The sequence below is a fragment of the Tympanuchus pallidicinctus genome, unplaced genomic scaffold (genome assembly GCF_026119805.1).
Source record: "Tympanuchus pallidicinctus isolate F22 unplaced genomic scaffold, pur_lepc_1.0 scaffold18, whole genome shotgun sequence".
Lineage (NCBI taxonomy): Eukaryota > Metazoa > Chordata > Aves > Galliformes > Phasianidae > Tympanuchus > Tympanuchus pallidicinctus.
Window position 1 is genome coordinate 15,073,320 of NW_026294699.1, and position 15,404 is coordinate 15,088,723.

General features: G+C 35.4%; 1 protein-coding gene across 8 annotated transcripts in view; it reads right to left on the reverse strand.

The window, feature by feature from the left end:
- Positions 1–99: 99 nt before the first annotated feature.
- Positions 100–15,404, reverse strand: part of PDXDC1 (pyridoxal dependent decarboxylase domain containing 1) — a 29,975-nt gene continuing 14,670 nt past the window's right edge. For 3 of the 8 annotated variants that reach the window (XM_052679499.1, XM_052679497.1, XM_052679496.1), the window contains exons 8-23: positions 14,891–14,969; positions 14,067–14,151; positions 13,179–13,227; positions 12,973–13,074; positions 12,720–12,845; positions 11,125–11,175; positions 9,523–9,586; positions 8,248–8,336; positions 7,481–7,586; positions 6,205–6,376; positions 5,462–5,580; positions 4,820–4,941; positions 4,036–4,128; positions 3,861–3,957; positions 2,877–2,981; positions 100–1,974 (exon numbers count right to left, since the gene is read on the reverse strand). In XM_052679499.1, coding sequence (XP_052535459.1) covers positions 1,715–1,974; positions 2,877–2,981; positions 3,861–3,957; positions 4,036–4,128; positions 4,820–4,941; positions 5,462–5,580; positions 6,205–6,376; positions 7,481–7,586; positions 8,248–8,336; positions 9,523–9,586; positions 11,125–11,175; positions 12,720–12,845; positions 12,973–13,074; positions 13,179–13,227; positions 14,067–14,151; positions 14,891–14,969 — 1,719 coding nt within the window. In that variant the 3' untranslated portion in view covers positions 100–1,714. Of the gene's footprint in view, positions 1,975–2,876; positions 3,007–3,860; positions 3,958–4,035; positions 4,129–4,819; positions 4,942–5,461; positions 5,581–6,204; positions 6,377–7,480; positions 7,587–8,247; positions 8,337–9,522; positions 9,587–11,124; positions 11,176–12,719; positions 12,846–12,972; positions 13,075–13,178; positions 13,228–14,066; positions 14,152–14,890; positions 14,970–15,404 lie in introns of those variants that run through there. The other 5 variants (XM_052679498.1, XM_052679502.1, XM_052679500.1 and 2 more) reach the window with 5 other exon arrangements.

The window sequence follows — 15,404 nt, forward strand, 5'->3', positions numbered from 1 at the left end:
GAAACTCTTTTTCTATGTAAAGTGAAAGAAAGTTGCTTATGCTTAAAGTCTACTGCAGCTTCTACAGGAACTTCATTCAAAAATATATCTTAAGACTAATAATTTGAAGATTCTTTATTGAAACAATCAAAGAAGAGCTGAAGAACAAAGCTCATTCCACCAAAACTACTGGTTTAACAATTCCAAATATAAAAACATTAGAAAATAATCATTGTGGTGATAACTTCATTCCCCACAAATTACTCTTGTTAACTTATTCATTGCACCAAAGAAATCGCTGAGGAAGACTAGTCAACTTAACTGTTTTTGCACTTCAGAAAAATTGCACTCTAATTTACATAAGTTACTGCAAGAGCAAAACCTACCCACGGGATTTAGATGCTGAAAGTCAAATGAGATGACGTTACTATTAAAAAAAAAAAAAACCTTCATTTTTCAGATCAAAGTTAATCTACCCCCATTATAGCCATTAAATTGACACCCTTTGCAAAAAAACAAACAGAGCAAACTATAGTACTTGCGTGTCTAGCTCTGTAGGGATTGAAAGATTTTCTCCAAAAACCTTGCTGCAGAGCAAGCTTTCCAAAAGATGTTGCTTCCGCAAGGGGCTCCGGAAACTTCCAGAAAAGCAACTGCACTAAATCATGTGAGGGCAGGGGGGGAAGACCTGTACACTGTAGCTTTTGATGTATCCAAAGTTTAACTTGTGCGTTACATAGTCCTAGACACTATGAACTTGCACTGTAAATAAACTATATATTTTCATTGAATCTGTACAACTCCTGCCCTAGGAAAGTTAAAGTTATTCAAAAGTAAGTGTTGAAATCAGCACAAATATAGTGGGTTTTTTTTTTTTTTTTTAAGCTTTGCTCTAACTACCTTTAAAAATACATAACAAGGAAAGTCCAGTTAATGATACTACATGTGTTACCAGTGCCATGCAAAGGAAAAAAATGTATTGGTGATTCTTTTTAGTAGTAGAAGCGAGAGGCCATTTAGGCATGCAGAGGCACTATTTCTTTCTGAACCGCTTAAAACTCAGTAACTTTAGTCCTCTTATACTCAGGGCCTCACCTGAACAGAAAAAAAATAGGTGATGACAAAGTTCAATTCAGTGACTGCTATATATACACACAGGCACCCATCCCTAACACTGACTGCACCACTGCTGCTTGGCAATGTTCTTCATAAAAGTGCTGAAAGAAAAAAAACGCAGAAGTAGAACTGGCATGACTAGGCTGCTTTACTGAAGAGGTTAAACTGAATATTTAATATAAAAATGTTTTTAAAAAAGCAGTTTCTTAAAAATATACACATAAGATCAATTTACAATTGTTGGGTGCAGCTGTATTCTTAATCTTATACATGGCTGCTGAGTCAGTATCTACTGTCAAGCCTGAAATCTTATTGGAACTGTAACTGCCTATTTTCTTGACAAATGTTTACAAGCAGTCAGGCAGTTAATAAATCTCACTGCAACTTTGTTGACACCAACATGTACAGGATTAAAGCAACTGTACTGAGTGTACACAAAGACAAGTCTTTCCTGCTTGGGGAAAATTTCTATGTGTGCAAAATCCCAGTTAGTAAGTTACAGTACTTATATTACTGTATTAGTGTGTGGCACTGTTCACATTTTAAATGCATCATTAAAATATCCTGCCCTTTGAGGCATGTGATTTATGCAGACAGTCTTAAATCCAGAGTCTGGTTTTTATCTTTGATTTCCTTGTTCTATATTTGTGCAGTCATTTGGTGATTTGCTGCTTTGAATGTCCTCGGTATCTTTATTTGTTGCCTGTAGCACCTCCTTGGGCAGCTCTGTTTTTAATGTCTCCAGTGGTCTTTGCTCTTGGCCAGGTGATAGAGTTGCAGGTCTCTGAGCCAGCTTTTCCAGATCATCGCAGTGGCCAACTGAACTGGTCTCATTAAATGCATCAGAATTTCTGAGACCCTTTTTAAAAATTTTCTGACCTGTAAAGTGTTTGAAGAGTACAGTACCAGTGATGCCATCAGATGTGTAGTACACAGAAGGCAAGTTTCAAAGAAAGCGTCTGAATTTTACAACTACAAAGAAATAGATTTTATTCAGGTGCTAATCTGTACCCTAACCATATAAATACTTCCTTCCACTTACACGTACATATGCAAGGCAACAAGCACCAGTTATTTTATCCTGCGTACACAGAGAATTGTTAAAATTCAGCTGAGAAACCCATTCCAAAGTCATTGTAAGGTGTAGAGTTTCACTGAAAATCACAGGCTAGAAGCCAGCCAGAAGTTAAAGAGGGGTGTAGAACTATGGCTTCCCTGAGAGTCAAATCTACATTAATTACTAATATATGTAAAAGGAAAACGCCATGCATTTAATAGTTATTCACTCTAGAATGGCTTTGTCAACACAGTATTAGGTAGTAACAGACAGGTGCTCAAATACACAATAACATATTACTTACACTTTAACTTCAAACACAATTACTACACCTACTATTTTTTTATTTATTTTTTTAAACTCACCCTCAGTACTCATAGAATGACTTGGGTTGAAAGGGATCTTAAAGATCACCTGGTTCCAACCTCCTAAGATAGGCAGGGCTGCCACCAACTATTCCAGAGGAGGACCCAAGACTTCACACACACTTTGGGGGGCATAAAAAAATCTTACATTCCTAGAAGAATGTCTTAGAAAATTTACTGTGGTAGTATTCTGTGCTATGTTTAAACTACATTATTTAGGGAGGACTTAAGATCTAATTCCAGGTATTATAACAGAAAGGAAAACCATGCAGGTCCTCTAGCGTCACTCAAGTCAGATGTGTGCTGAGGCCAGGGTGTTTCAACAAGTTTTAGAATAAAATCACAAAGTAGAAACTTACCAGAATGTCTTTGCTTTGTGAGGCTGGAAGTTGGAGTTGGTGGTGGGGTAGTACCTGTACCTTGGGCTTTTGATACATATGTAGATTCTGTGGATTCTAGTGAACCTGCAAGTCAAAAGGAAGTAGCAAGCTGCAAGTTGAATATAGACAAGTTCTCTTTTCGTCAGTTTTTTTTTTTATATATATATATAGTTTTTTTTTTTAATAATATATACATATATTATTATATATTAAACTTGCTTTTATATATATATATATTATATATATAAATATATATATATATATGTAACAATCTTGTTTTTAGTGCAGGTTTCTGAAACTGCCTGTCTGCAGTTAATCTGAAACTGCCACTCGACTGTAGCTGGTTTCTGAGTAACTGGGGACAGAGTTGCTGAGTCTTAAAGAGATGAATAAAGTTCCCCTCACACTCACTTTGCAACAGTGGTAGACACCCAGTACTCAGTTTTCCCTTTTCTTCGAGGCTTGACACATCCCCAGCTGCAAGCCATCAATCACTGCACTTTGAAAATATATCTTGTTATAAATGGTGTAAGCATTCCCAAGGAAGCCTTACTGTTCTCTTCACTAAGGACCTTGAAGACAATGTATTGAGAATAAGATTCCAAGTGCAGCAGAAAGTCTTCCCCACTAGCTCATCTATTTATACATGTAGCATTTGTTGCAAGAATAGGCACTTCCATAGCATGTCTGGCCAGCAATTGTTCCTCTTTTTTTTTTTTTTGCCAGTATCTAATAGAGCTTTTTTTTAGCATGATACAATATACAAGAACAAGATGTAAACTATATAAGGGATGAGATTTTCTCATCGAAGTGTTACAGAAATAGTGAAGAACATGTTGTTCCTTTACATCCCAAGGGTGCGTTATATCACTCAATTAGCACAAGAAAGTGTTGCTATTTCAGTATAAAATTGGAAACATTTAGAACACAGCATAACATGGCTGCAGATGCACAGAGTCCTACCTGCTGTTAGATTAAATGTTCTTCCTTTTGGTGAGGCTTGGAATGGAGAAAACCAGTTCAGCACAGAACCTACTACGGGTATTTGTCGTAACAGCCCCTGTGAAGTCCACAGTTAAAGACCAGTGAGCCAGGTAACCACATCATGACAAGCTGTTACATAACTTCATAACCTTACCTCTTCAAGAAGTCGTTCTTCATTTGCTTTCTGAAGCTGAAGTTGTGCTTCCTGTATCCCTTTTCTAACAACTTCAGTCATGTTCTCCAACAACTAATGAAAACAGAAGTTACATCATCCTTATGTACATTATGTGTATTTGAAATTGTATTTTTAATTCAGGCTTTGAGGATGTAAACTGAACAGTCAGATTTTTTTTTCTAATTTAAATCTGCATTTTATGAGAACTCTTTCATTACTACTGTAAATTAAAAGCCATACAGACCGACCATAGGATTTTTAAAACTATATATATACACCCAGAGGGCAGAAGTCACATTTGATACTGCGAAGGCCTAACAGCTTACTGGGGAAACAAAAGATGAAAAAACAAAGATACAGTTTTGTTATGTGCAAGACAAATGCCAATTTGCCTAATATAATATGAGCTTTAACATCAGAGTCCTTGGTGACAGGCACTTACTCCAAAATGCCAACAGTTTGTGACTGCATGCTAATAAAAACAAAATGAAAAACTGAAAAGATGATTTGGTCATCACAGCAAGCTAAATAACCCAGTGTAACAGGGGGATATTGTTTGCAAAAGGGGGTTGAACAACAGTTTTGAAAACAAACAAACAAAACCAAATAACATGCGTGCACACAAACACACACACACACACACACAAAAAAAACAAACAAAAAACCCAAACCACCACCAAAAACCAAACACCACAAACTTGCCCTGAGGGTAGTACACAAAAACAAAAGATGCTGAAATGCTCTTTGATTTATTAACACATACTCTTGAATTTTCTTCAATTTCTCTGCCTGTTGCTGCAATAGTTTCAACTAACTCCGACACATCCAGATCCTCAGTTACCATGCCAATATAAATGCAGTTCTTCTGTCCTCCAAATTCTGGGCCTGTGAGCATTGGGAGAATCAAGTGTTGGTAATATATTGAGAAGTGTTACCACCATACATTCTATGCCCATACTTACAAATCTAGAAAGCCTTATATATGCATACAACGCATGCCCACTTCAGTAATTAAGTGCAATATCTGCAACAGGTTACACTGCGTTTCACTAGATACAAAATTCCTTGACAGCCTTAAGTTTACAGAGAGGTGCACCTGCAGTTTTCATTCTTTCTGGCAAGAAACTGTTTTTAGGTCTAGTTGCTCATAGGTTAGTTTTCACATATTTTGGTGAAAACAGTGCAACTTGCTCAAGCTCTGCTGAACATTTATCAACTGTAATAGGGAGCGAGGGGAACAGTTACAGATGTTGGTTATAAATTAACTACATATACAGCAGTGTAATTTTGCATTTTAATGAACTATGTACATGTGACCTGCTGAAAGATCATAATGCAGCCAGGAAGACATCTTGCGTTGAAGTTGATAGTGATTTATTTATTTTTTTTTTTTAAGTGCAGTTACCCAGAGAAAAAGTGAGATCCGACTCCAGCTCATTTAATTTTTTCAGAAGTTCCGTGTTAATTTTCTCCAATTCTTTTTCTTGATTGTCATCATTCTTCCCATCACTGTGATAGTTGTATCTTCAAATCAAGCCAAGAGATAGTAATTTCACTTTAGAGTACATAAACAAACCCCACTGATCTAGCTTGTTTCTACAAAATTCTGTATTTTACAAACCAGAAGCTGAAACCAACTTTACAGATTATGAGATTAAGGGTTGGGAGCAAGGGGAAGGCTGTCCAATGCAAACTTAATCGAATACAACAGATTTCTAGGTAACATATTGATTACTTCCAGTGTTTTGATTTTACAGAATCCTTCCCGGTAGACTGTATCAGATGACTGGAATAGACACTCAAAGGGCTCTGTTCACTATGGAAGTGAAGGATATGAATGTATATTAGGCTTAGTATAATTAAGCAGCATTGCATATTACATTCTTGCTTAACAGACCGATATGCTGCCTCCCATATTAAAAATACTTCTATAATTTGCCATAAAAAGCAATTCACCTTTTCTTAAAATAAACAATATAAAAAACTTGTTTAATTGAAAACAAAGCATGCAAACACTTCAGTGGGGGCAAAGCCAGATAATCGCAAGCGACACACATCCAAATCACTACCAGAGATATACTTTATTCCTTCCTTTCCAACAGTGCGCTGCCTATCCACCCATAAGGAAGAAAATACTGAAAGATATACCTTACAATACCTAATCCTGGCCAGCTGAGATCTTCAATATACAACAGGCCTACTGTTCTTCTCACTTCTTGCTCAAACTCCTCTCTCAGTTGCAGTGTACTTGTCAATACTGGTATCTTCATTTTTAAGCAGTCTACTAACTGATCAACATCTTGTATTTCAGTTCCTAAAACTAAAGAGCCTGTGGTATTAGCATGCAGTGAAAGTGAATGGACACGCACAGATGTCTGAATTAAACAAATAATCTGTAAATAAGCCACTGTAAGTCAATCATAATTTTCAGATAGTACTGAGATACCTTGATCTGTATGTACCAAAGTCTTTTCTTCATTTATCTATGCACTATTAAATCGAAACAATCTGAGCTAAGGATTTCACAACGATGAGATAGTAAGAAAAATTACTGATGTTACACACTAAAAAGGACAATACATTTTTTCATTACATCAGTAGCCTCCATCAGAAAAAAATCCTTTTAACATAGCTAAACAGATAACAAATTAGTTCCTGTAGTTTGCTTTTAAAACTGTAAAAATCTCAGCATCATCAAGCAATTTTATTCTACAGATCTAGTTTCCCTGTGTACATTATGGATCCTCTCACATCAGCGTCACGCTTTCTGATAGCCTAAACCATCCTACAAAAGCTAGAAGCAGCTACTGTTCATCATCTGATCCTGATGCTCTCTTTTACGTTACTCTATGCAGCTGCTAAGTCTAAACAAACTATGTATTTGGTGCTACCTTAAGCAAATCCTCAGCAGTTTCCAAAACACAGATTTGTTTCTCTGACATCAGTAATTACAAAAATAATCTAGAGGTTTAGAAAATATTTAGTCTATTTAGTTGTATTTTGAACACAAGCACCACTTCAGTGCAGAATCACCTGTGTAGAAACATCAAGCATCTTTTTCCTTACAGCTGTGAGAAGGAAAGGCTGGGATGATTTATCCTTTGTATTTCTTGTATGACTCTCAGAAACAAAGTGTGTATCTCCCTTGCTTTTCCTAACAAGTTTACAAATGTAATTCATAAAAATCTGTCTTTGCAGACGTAGTGAGGACACGTACAGTATTTGAGCCATGTCTAACGCACCCACTACAGAGGCACACCTGAAATGATAAAGCCAGTATACTTTATTGAAAATATAAATAATCCTCATAATCGGACAATACTGTAAAGTTTCTTGAATGTATCTGATTTTATACCAGGAGACTGACGTACAATTTTATAGCAAACTCCAGCGTTTACAACTGGCTGAGTAATGTGAATGTTACCTGCAGAAGTCATTAATGGGCTGAAACGCACACATGTGCCTTCATCTTCCAATTCTACCACATCAATCCCACTGGCAGGAACAAGCTGTGCCAACTGCTCTCCTAGCTGAAGAGGTGAGATACAGTTAAAGGAATGTACAGATATGACCTCACAGTCACTGACTTTGCATAGGAGAACTACTTGCTAAACAGTTTTCTGTATTTGTTAAAATCACCGCTGGTAAAAAACAAGAAGAAAAAAAAAAAAACCAAAAAAATTCACCTTGCCAGTAAAAACAGGTAAATTGGACATATACTTAAAATGATGAAAACTCAGCATAAGCTGTAAGTCTGAAACTTCTGCAAAATTGTTGAGTATGCCATGATCATTATGTAATTGTTCTAGAATAGTTATGTGCTCAGCTCTGTGGGCACAGGTTTCCCCCCAAAAATTCTAAAAGCTAGGAAAAAAAGCCTGTCTGCTCACAACTTAACAAGTACTCAATGGAGTACTTTGCCAACTAAAAAGAAATCTGAAGTTTTCACATTTTCGCCCAAGCAAAACAAAACACTACCAAATGTGTAAGATGCAGTAATAACATTAGTAAGAATTACACGATAAAGAAAAAAAAAGCATGAAAACAACTGCTTCAGAGCAAATCTTTCTTCATAATCCAAAATGTCCAGCTGATTTTGCTAAGGACATCAGATCAGGAATAATTACTAAGCTTATCTACCAAAAGCTTTATTATTACTGATGAACCCCCGGAAGAATTAAAATCTCTTACCCACTGATTGAAAGCGTCATAAATGTGTCCTTCATTACTTATTACACGGTGCTGAATAGCTGAGGTCTGTGCAGCATGTGGTGTTTGATCTGAATCCAAAAATACAAGAATTATAGAAGGGGATTTGTATTTTCTTAACTAAACAAAAAGAACCTGAAATTTAGACAAAAGGTGATTACATTTCCTAGGTAACATAACACATCTAAACTCTGTACTGAACATGAAGCAGACTAATGAGGAATTATTAAACAAAAAATATTAGAAATCAGTTGTCATAGCACGCAGTAAGGTTTAGTTTTAACATTTTAAAATTCATTTTTAACAATTTATTTTTGTTTTAAACTATACAAACATAATAGTAAGAATTTAAAAGCCCATAATACACACAAAATATGGAGAAGGCAGCCAAACATTTTACATCCTTATATTTCAGGTGGGTGACTTCTGCCTATGTAAAGCTGTTCAAACAAAATGCATCAATGTAAAAATAAGTCATTTTACTGATCCAAAATGAATGTTTCTTTTGTAAGTAATGCCACTAAGTAGATGAAAAGCAAAAACCTTCCCCCACGTGAATCACAAAAAAATCCACAGTATTAAAGTCAACACTCACAGCAAAACTGTAAAGTTTTCTAGTAGTCAGTTCCTCACCCAACCAGGTATCTCCTCACCCTCCACAAACAGCACAACATCCTCTGCTGTAGCCAAGAGGACATAAAAATTCTCTTTTGGGAGAGCACATCCAAGGATGTTCTCTGCCCTGAGCTACGTTTAGTGTGGCTTCTGTACCCATGACAGTACTTAAGAGACTGTTCCTAATGGTATTCTGTTTTTTTTAAAACTATGCAACAGAAAACTGCAGTAAAGGAGAGAAATGCAGTTCTTGCAACTAGCCACTAAACATTTAAAGGAAAAAGGGAAGCCTCAACAAAAACCATTAGAACATCTTCCTTCATCAGTACCTTCAAACACAGCTTGCAGTTTATGGGAGATGATTAACAATCTGCTTTCATGATCAAAATCATGCACAAATTTCAGTCAAGATAGTAGAAGTTACTCACTATGAAAATACTGAACCTATAAAAAAAAAAAAGCTGTGTGGTTTTATCACTAGATACAGGTATACCTTTTTAAGGATAAGTTAGACAAGAGAAGTGAACTATATATAATCTACCAAGTAATAACTTACCTAATAATTTATCTATTAAAAAAACCCCAAAGAAATAAAAACACAGATCACCACCAAACAAAATAATCCAGCAGCAAGTCATGTACCTCTATTTAAATGCTTCTGGAAGAACTTGAAAACGACCACTGGTGAACTCAGTTCATCTTCAACCTTAACAAAAATAAAATACTAAATATATTTTCAAATATATTTTTTTAAACATTTACCAGTGAAGAATTTTTTAGACTGCTGAGCAAAGCAAAAAATTTTGTTCTAACTGCAGTAACATTGTTCATACTATCTCAGAAATAGAAGTTAACTCTTCAGGAATGCGAGTAAGCATTTCAGCACAGACAGTGGAGAATAAATCACGACTTAAAACATGCACAACTAAACTTTGATCATCATAAAGCAGGAGAACCACGCACATTCACTAAGAAATGTATTTTAGTAAAGAATGTTGATTTAGCTTCAGGTATGCTCAGATATTAATATTTAAAGAAAATTTTCTTCAAAATCACACCAGAATCATTGTGAGACATCAAGAAAGTTCCACCAGGAATAACAAGAAGATAACTGATTCTCATTTTTGGGTAGGAGAGATGCACTAGGCAACCTGTGTAAGCAACTAAAAGCATAATCCTACAAATGCAAGGTTTATTCAGGCAGAAAGGGCAAGTGCCACAGTAACTTCAACTCTCAAAGCCACTAACACTCCTAGAAAAAACACCTTTGCAATAAAAGGATTATTGTCACTTGGAATGATCCTAAAAAAAAAAAGCGTGTTAAATAGAACATTCAGAAAAACTGAATTTGGAATTAGTACATTAGATGTAATTTCCAAAACAAATTCTGTTGCAAGACTGTCAGCTAGGATAACTTTTACATGTAATTTCCCAGGTTTTACAGCATTATCTCATGGGCAAGATGCAGTCAGAATCTATGAGCTTTAAAAAAAAATGATTTACTAAACCTATTATCAGTTTCATAAATGTATTACCAAGAAGATAAAAAAGGTGTTTTAAACAGAAATCAAATTGAAGTCTGGAGACAATTTCTGGATGTCAGCGCCACTGAGTGCAAGCGTTTACTATGAAGGAACAAGTACAATCTTGAGGTCACACACAAATGAGCTACATAATTTCACTGAATACTTCAATTTAATCAAAAAAGATTCCAAACATCTTTAAAGTAATTACTACTTATATATAAATAGTATTTTTAGATAGTAAAATAAATAGTATAATAGTATACATATTTTATATATATAGTATATATAAAAAGTATATATATAGTTGTATAACCAAGATGTTATAGTCACAATATAATTGTGTATAATCAATAGATATCAAGATGTTATAATTGCAATATCATCAAGAGAGTAAGGCAAAGCAGACAACGATCACAAAAAGAGAGTAAGTGGAAGAGCTTACCCTTGGGTTGAGCTCACCAGAAGACACCAAAAGAGGGGATCTCCAGAAGAGATCCTTCCCCTCTGGCAGCCAGCTCTTAAACAGGTCCAGGAGGGGTGCAGCCTGGCTGCACCCCTTCTGGCAGCACAGCTGCATTGCCTTCAGCTGTGCTCCTCTGGCTGGCTCAAGGCTCACCTCAGGTGATCAATCAGAGGTTCTTTTGAGTCAGAAGTTGTTTGTATCTTTTAATAGGTCAAGACTAAACTATTCAACCAAAGTATTAAATGCAGACTGTACCGAAGTTTTAATGAAATCCAGGTTTTTCAAGTTTTCCAGCAACCTTTGACTCTACAAGAGAACAGCAGAAGGGAAACAAAATAAGGGCAAGACACAAAAATCATTCTGACAAATTAAATAGTCACCAACATAATTTCTATTTGCAAACAAAAGCCAATGAAGTGTGGGAGATCCATTCAGTTCTTCTTTATAAATTTAAGTTGTAACAGGAAAACATTTCCTATCTCTAGTAAAACAACTAACACAAAATGCTTTTCATTATCTTAATGTGTTCGTTGACAAAATCCTAGGGATACTACAACTCAGTTGACTAACTAAAGCACAGTATGTAGATGTAAGAAAACTGTTTTGCTACAATAGCATCTGTTTATAATAGCTTTCTAAATTATTTTCATTACCAAAAAAGACATTCTTACAGTGGTTTTAGACTATGAACAGGCTAGTACAAAAGCTAAGATCACTCTTAGATGCCACAAAAAAAAAAAAAAAAAAAAAAAAAAAAAAAAAAAACACAAAAAAAAAACCCAACACAATTTAATGACTAATTATATTTTGTCCTTCTGGTCTTTCATGCCAGTAGTTTCTTCACTAACCTTTACAGCAACTTTCCACTTTCCACATCCTTTTAGTCCCTCTCTCAAATTTCTTTAAAAACTTTTAAGCTACAAATGTTTTGTATATAAACAAGGCATTTCCTGACACATGTTGTATTGGACTATATATATAATGTTTTACTTTAGTAATGATCTTACTTTGAAAACAGTGCAGTTGCTATTGTGTTTGAAGAAATGAGTTGAGATTCTTTTTTGTTCAGCTTTGTAAATTTACTGTTACTTGAATTCATGGCATGACCTGGGTTGAAAAGGACCTCCAAGATCATTTATTTCAACCCTCTAGCTGTGTGCAGGGTGGCCAACCAGCAATCAGGCTGCCCAGAATGCCTCTAGGGATGGGGCATTCCAGTGTATCACCACCCTCTGTGTGAAAAACTTCCTCCTAGTATCCAACCTAAACCTCTCATCTTAGTTTAAAACCATTCCCCCTTGTCCTATCACTGTCAGCCCACGTAAACAGTTGTTTCCCGTTCTGTTTATACATTCCCTTCAAGTACTGAAAAGAATTGGTATCATGCCAAATAGAGAAAGAAAATTAAGTCTTTCTCTGAGCAGTTTTCAGGCAAAATGTTTAATATAGAAGAGTGACAGATGGTTACAGTTTTACAATTTAGGAATAACAAAGATTAAGAATTTTACACGTAAAAACTAATGAAATATACAAAGTAACAGCACATCCTTCCCTTGAACATTGCTATTCTCCTTTATTACTTATTCATATGTTAGGTTTAGGGTTCTAGCTGATTCCACTACAATACAGTGATAAAAAATATGTATTAACATCTTATTATTGAAACACTTCTGAGTGTAACAGTGTTCTGTGATAGCTGTCTGGACATTACTTGTACTGCTTATTGAACTTTGTTTCTGCTTGGAAGCTGATTGTTAAATCAGACCATGAGGATAATCAGGAACATTCTTCAGGCCATACACAGAGAAGCCAAGTGGCCATAATCAATGTATTAACAAGCTGCTGCTTACTAGCTGTGAAGCATGCTTTATCCTCTCCACAATCCCATCATGGCCTAAGTACTGCAGAGAGAGCCACAGTGGCAGGGCACGAAGTTTTTCTACAGGCTGACTTGATGTCAGCCCAGCTGCTAAGGACTAAAAAAGGAAAAAAAAAACAAAACTGTGATTAACATTTTTCAGTTACTCAATTTTTGCCAGATTACTGGCGATTGCAACTGAAGTCTCAACATCTTGAGAATGGTGACTGAAAAGCTGAACGTACCAAAGAAGGATCCTCATGTCTGTAGAGTGTCACTGCAGGTACAGCTGGCAGACCCAGCCAGGAACCCAGAGTAAGAGTCATGCTGTCACATTTTGTGGCCGCCTAAATTTTATTACAACAGGCAGAATATAAACTATATGCATTTTGATTAGATCATAACTTAAAGTCTACAGTGTTATAAGGTTTCTAGATGTGGTACAACATACCAGTACAGAAGAGGAGACATAACCCAAAGCCAAAGTTGCCAAATTCACACTAGAAAAATAAAGCAGTATTAGCACATATTAAGTGTGTATTAAGACAGTTTTAACATTCAGTTCAAATATGCCACGTTAATGTGAAAATGGAGGTCATTTTTATTCCTACACATAAATTAAAATTTTAATGAATTGTGCAGTAGGTGTTGCTATTTGAAATTCCAAGGTTTTAAACCCAAAAACAAAAATCTGTTTCATCCTAAAAATGTGGCCAACCTTCAGGGAAATCATCCCTCCCAAAATTATATCTGTAATTCAGCAGCAATTTGGAATCAGAGGCATACAAATATGATGCTATATAATGAAATACTGAGAGAAACCGAACCTCTACTCCATGCTCAAAAAATATAAGAACATTGGAGCGCTCAAGAACATTGCCTGAGTTCTTCCAACTTCTTTTCCTTTTGGTTTAAACTTTCTCCTAGTTATGCTGCATAATGCACTTGTGGCACCCTTCTTGACATTCATGGAAGTAATGGCACTTCTACATCCTTTCTCATTCTCAATAACCACTATATAGTGTCTCCCATTAATTGTCTCAAAGTTCTCTTCTGTTTGCATTTCAAGTTCTTCAAAGCAAGGGCAGGTAAGATTACCTTCTGAGTAAAAGTGGCCCATAACCTATGCTGAAGTAATCACTCCAATTAATTATTCTTGTATACATAAAACAATCTCATACAATGGCAAAATTACAACCATGTTAAATTCTTAATGTGGCAAAAACAGAGGTAGCCTTTTGGTCTTCCACTAGCTGGTTAGCCATAAAGCTATGTGTTGTTCATCAATTGGACTTTTACATGAATATAGTTTTATAAATATACATCTCAAGTTTCATACCCTTCTACATGGAGCCACATTTTATACTGCTCACAAAGTTCCTTCAGCCGCCCAAGTTTATCTGTGTGCCCAGCACCTGGCGTCCCTTTGTTGGAAAGGAAAAAATGCAACAACAAAGGATGAGCATGCAAATTAGGACTCTACATAAGAAGACCTCTTGTACTGCTGCCAGAAAAGTCACAAACAAGAATAGGAAGGAAGATATTTAAAACAGTCAACCACACAATATTCATATAATTGTGATATGAACAACTGATATTCTGGATAAAATTGAAGATGCTAGCTGTGTTTGCCAGTGCACGTTAGAAATACTGTGAAAACTAAATTACCAAGGCACCTATACAAAAAGTTTTTTTTCTTAATTTAATATTTTCAAGGTATGACTTCAACTGGAAGAATGGGAGCCAAGATTAATGTCTTAGATATGTGTATTTATGTTTAAGTCCAAAGCAAGTAAGCCATTTCCTTCTGGGCAGTTGTGTTTAATTCACATGAGAAAAATGCAGATTTTAAAAGTAAAGTTGATGGCACATCTATCAAAAATTAGTACTTGCTAACATGAAATTGACTCTCGACAAGATTTGCACACATTAAGATGAATTTTAGTTATATTAGTACACCATCTGATATAGACAGAATTGTAGCAGTATCATCCAATTTTGATTTAGGTAAATAAAACTCCCTCTGGACAGATTGTCATTAAGATACTTCCTGATATTTCTTGATATGCAGCCACTAAACTATTTAAGACAATGTACTTTTATTTTGGATTTTATATATGAAATAGCATGCCTTTTTTGTTATTGTCTGTCCACAGCACTTACCAGCATTAGCCACAAGCAACAAAGGCAGTTTTCCACACTCAACATCATCTTTAATCAATCTGTCCAACAAAGCAACATCCTATTACCGATAAGAAAAAGATATATAAGTATATGTATCAAACAACAGATTTGTTTTCACTGAACTAGAAAGTGTGTTATGAGTGAAAAGGACAACATACTAAAGTTATGAAAGGCGTTCTCAATGTCTTTGTTGTGACTTGCAGTTTCTTCTCAAAAGGTTAAAAAAACAAAGGTCAAAAAAGCCTTTGTGAAAAATACAACATAAGTACACAGTGGACTTTGTAAGCATACCTTCTACTATGCGTGTTCTAGAAATATTGGATTAAAATGTGTATTACTACATATCAAAAAAATACTCAGCATATTACAAGGCCAACACACAAGCTGCTGGCATTTTAGAAAATTTGGTTTATGGTAGAGTTACAGGCTGGAAAATGGAGTGAACATCAATGAAGTTGTCAGGAAAAAGTTTATTAATGAAAAAAGTTCTTAG